At 65.7% G+C, this 2,271-nt stretch overlaps 2 protein-coding genes across 2 annotated transcripts in view; one reads left to right on the top strand and one right to left on the bottom strand.

Moving 5' to 3' along the window:
* EMIHUDRAFT_119341 (hypothetical protein) overlaps nucleotides 1-715 on the top strand; it is a gene marked incomplete at both ends in the record, with an annotated part of 4,269 nt that extends 3,554 nt beyond the window's left edge. Inside the window, 2 exons of the mRNA XM_005767887.1 lie at nucleotides 172-336; nucleotides 533-715. Coding sequence (XP_005767944.1) covers nucleotides 172-336; nucleotides 533-715 — 348 coding nt within the window. The remainder of the gene's footprint in view (nucleotides 1-171; nucleotides 337-532) is intronic.
* A 960-nt stretch (nucleotides 716-1,675) lies between these two features.
* EMIHUDRAFT_245775 (hypothetical protein) overlaps nucleotides 1,676-2,271 on the bottom strand; it is a gene marked incomplete at both ends in the record, with an annotated part of 3,084 nt that continues 2,488 nt past the window's right edge. Inside the window, one exon of the mRNA XM_005767886.1 lies at nucleotides 1,676-1,865. Coding sequence (XP_005767943.1) covers nucleotides 1,676-1,865 — 190 coding nt within the window. The remainder of the gene's footprint in view (nucleotides 1,866-2,271) is intronic.

Below are 2,271 nucleotides of genomic sequence, written 5' to 3'. Positions count from 1 at the left end.
CCGCCGCCGCCACGGCCCGCGCCGGTCGCCGCCGCCAAGGGGCGAAGGCGGAGCGGCGCATCCCGCTTCGGAACCATCCTCAAGGTCCGCGTGCGCTCCAAGGGGTCATGCTTTCGGCCTCGAGAGCTGTGAAGAGGAGCACCGTCCTCACGCGCCCGGCTGTGCGAACAGGCCAAGTTCGAGTTCGAGCTCGTCTGCGCGAGCCGCAGGACGTCGTGCCGGCTGCGCGCGCCCTCCGCGCAGGAGCTCGCCGTGTGGGTGACGACCATCTCGGCGGCGTGGTGTGATGTGCTGCAACGCGAGGCGAACGCGAGCGGCGACTTTGCGGCGGGCGAGGTCCTCTCGTCTGCGCAGGCGGGCGGCGACGAGATGTTTCTCCAAGGTCGCGACGTCCTCTCGTGACGAGCGCGCGGTTTCCGGTCCATTTTTTTTTCACAGGGCCTCGGCAAATTTTCACGGCCTGTGTCGCGCGCCGCGCCCCGCGGCGGTGAGGTAATCAATGGCCAGCGAGTCGTGTCCTCGGCTGACAAAGGAGGAGCGCTACGCGAGCCAGCTCCGCATGATCCATCCGAGGGAAGGTGGCGTCCGCAAGGCCATCGGTGCCGTGCTCTGCGGGCTCGGCGCATACAGCGTCTCTCGCGGGCTGGGGCCGCTGTCGGATCTCACCATCGCCGCCGGGGTCATGCTCTACAACATGGGCCGCAGCAGCCAATGAGGCTGCATCGTCAGCCTGCGCTGGAACCCCGACGGCAAGGGCAACCGTGCCGTCCCGCCGCATCTGCAGGCGTTCGCTCACGCCAAGAGGCGCGAGTACTTCTGGAACTGTGCCACCTCTGCGGCAGCCGGCCTCGTCGTCGGTCGCCTGCTTGCGGCCGCCACCGGAGATGCCGCCGCACTAACGTCTCGTGCCGTGGTACAAACGGCAGTATTTCTGGCGTCGATGACATTGCTGCTGGGCGTGGCGCTATCCTCGCTCTTCTGAGGCGTAGACCGGGCCCCTCCTTCTTCGCCCTCCATGACGGGCCACGGAGAGAGCTCGCGGGCCGCTGGCCGCGTGTTCCGTGCCGCCCAGAGCCATGGGCGATACGTCCGCTGCACGCTGTGCACGCGTGGCGAGGGTCAGGAGAGCGCGCAACCGCAAGTCGACCGTGTGTGGAGTGAATAAATAAAAGCGGACACCTCTACTAGGAGTTGGGTAAACGTGTGTGGAGTGTGCCAGATTGTTTTGTCCATTTTCCAACCGAGTGGAGTTTACATCGGGGCACAGAAAGTATACGCTCGACCGACCTCAGTCTTTACACTTTAGGCCTTGCCCGAGACCCGCTCAGAAAAACATTCGAACAAAGAAGAGGCGACGGGAGGAACCGGCAGAGGATGCAGTGACGTGACACACACACACACACACACACACACACACACACACACACACACACACACACACACACACACACACACACACACACACACACACACACACACACACACACACACACACACACACACACACACACACACACACACACACACACACAGCACACACACCGCTCACCCACGCGCACCGGGGGCCTTGCACTTTAAATGCCGTGGGGCTCCTGTCGTTAGACGTGGAGACGCGAGGGTTGCCCCCCCTTGCCCCACCACCTCGTGTGTGTGGAGAAGTTTACCTTACCTTACCTTACCTAGACCCGCTCCCTCGTGCCTCGACCTTGTCCAACAGCTCGGCAGCGACACGCGGCGGAGACGAGCATAGTGCCGCGAGCCTGTCGATGGCTGCCCGCAGCTCGGCCGGGGTCGAGAGGGCGGCTCCTCCCTCGTCCCCCGTGGTCGGCTCGCCGACGCTGTGGAGCTCGAAGCGCCTCGCGGGCCTACGGTCAGGTCAGGTACACTTCTCCACACACACGAGGTGGTGGGGCAAGGGCCAAGCCAGTCACTCGCGACTCCACGTCTAAACGACCCCACGGCATTCAAGGTGCAAAGCCCAGTGCACGTGGGAGGGCGGGCCTGCCTGCGCGACGCACACAGGCTGAGCAAGCCGGAGCCAAACGAGCCACAGAGGAGGAGGAGGACGGCAAGTGTCGCCGGGTCGACGCGCGAGAGGGGTGGCCGTGGCGGCGGAGGCGGGAGCGGCGGCGGCGGTGGCGGCGGCGAAGCTGGCGGCGGAGGAGACGGCAGAGGCAGTGGCGGCCGTGAAGAGTGCACAGCACGTGTCGGCGGGGGGGGCGCCCGGGCGCGAGGGCAACGCGGCGCACCGTCGCAGCGGCCGCACTCCGT

Source organism: Emiliania huxleyi (assembly GCF_000372725.1).
Source record: "Emiliania huxleyi CCMP1516 unplaced genomic scaffold EMIHUscaffold_476, whole genome shotgun sequence".
NCBI classification, from domain to species: domain Eukaryota; phylum Haptophyta; order Isochrysidales; family Noelaerhabdaceae; genus Emiliania; species Emiliania huxleyi.
This window is presented reverse-complemented; position numbering and strand designations above follow the sequence as displayed.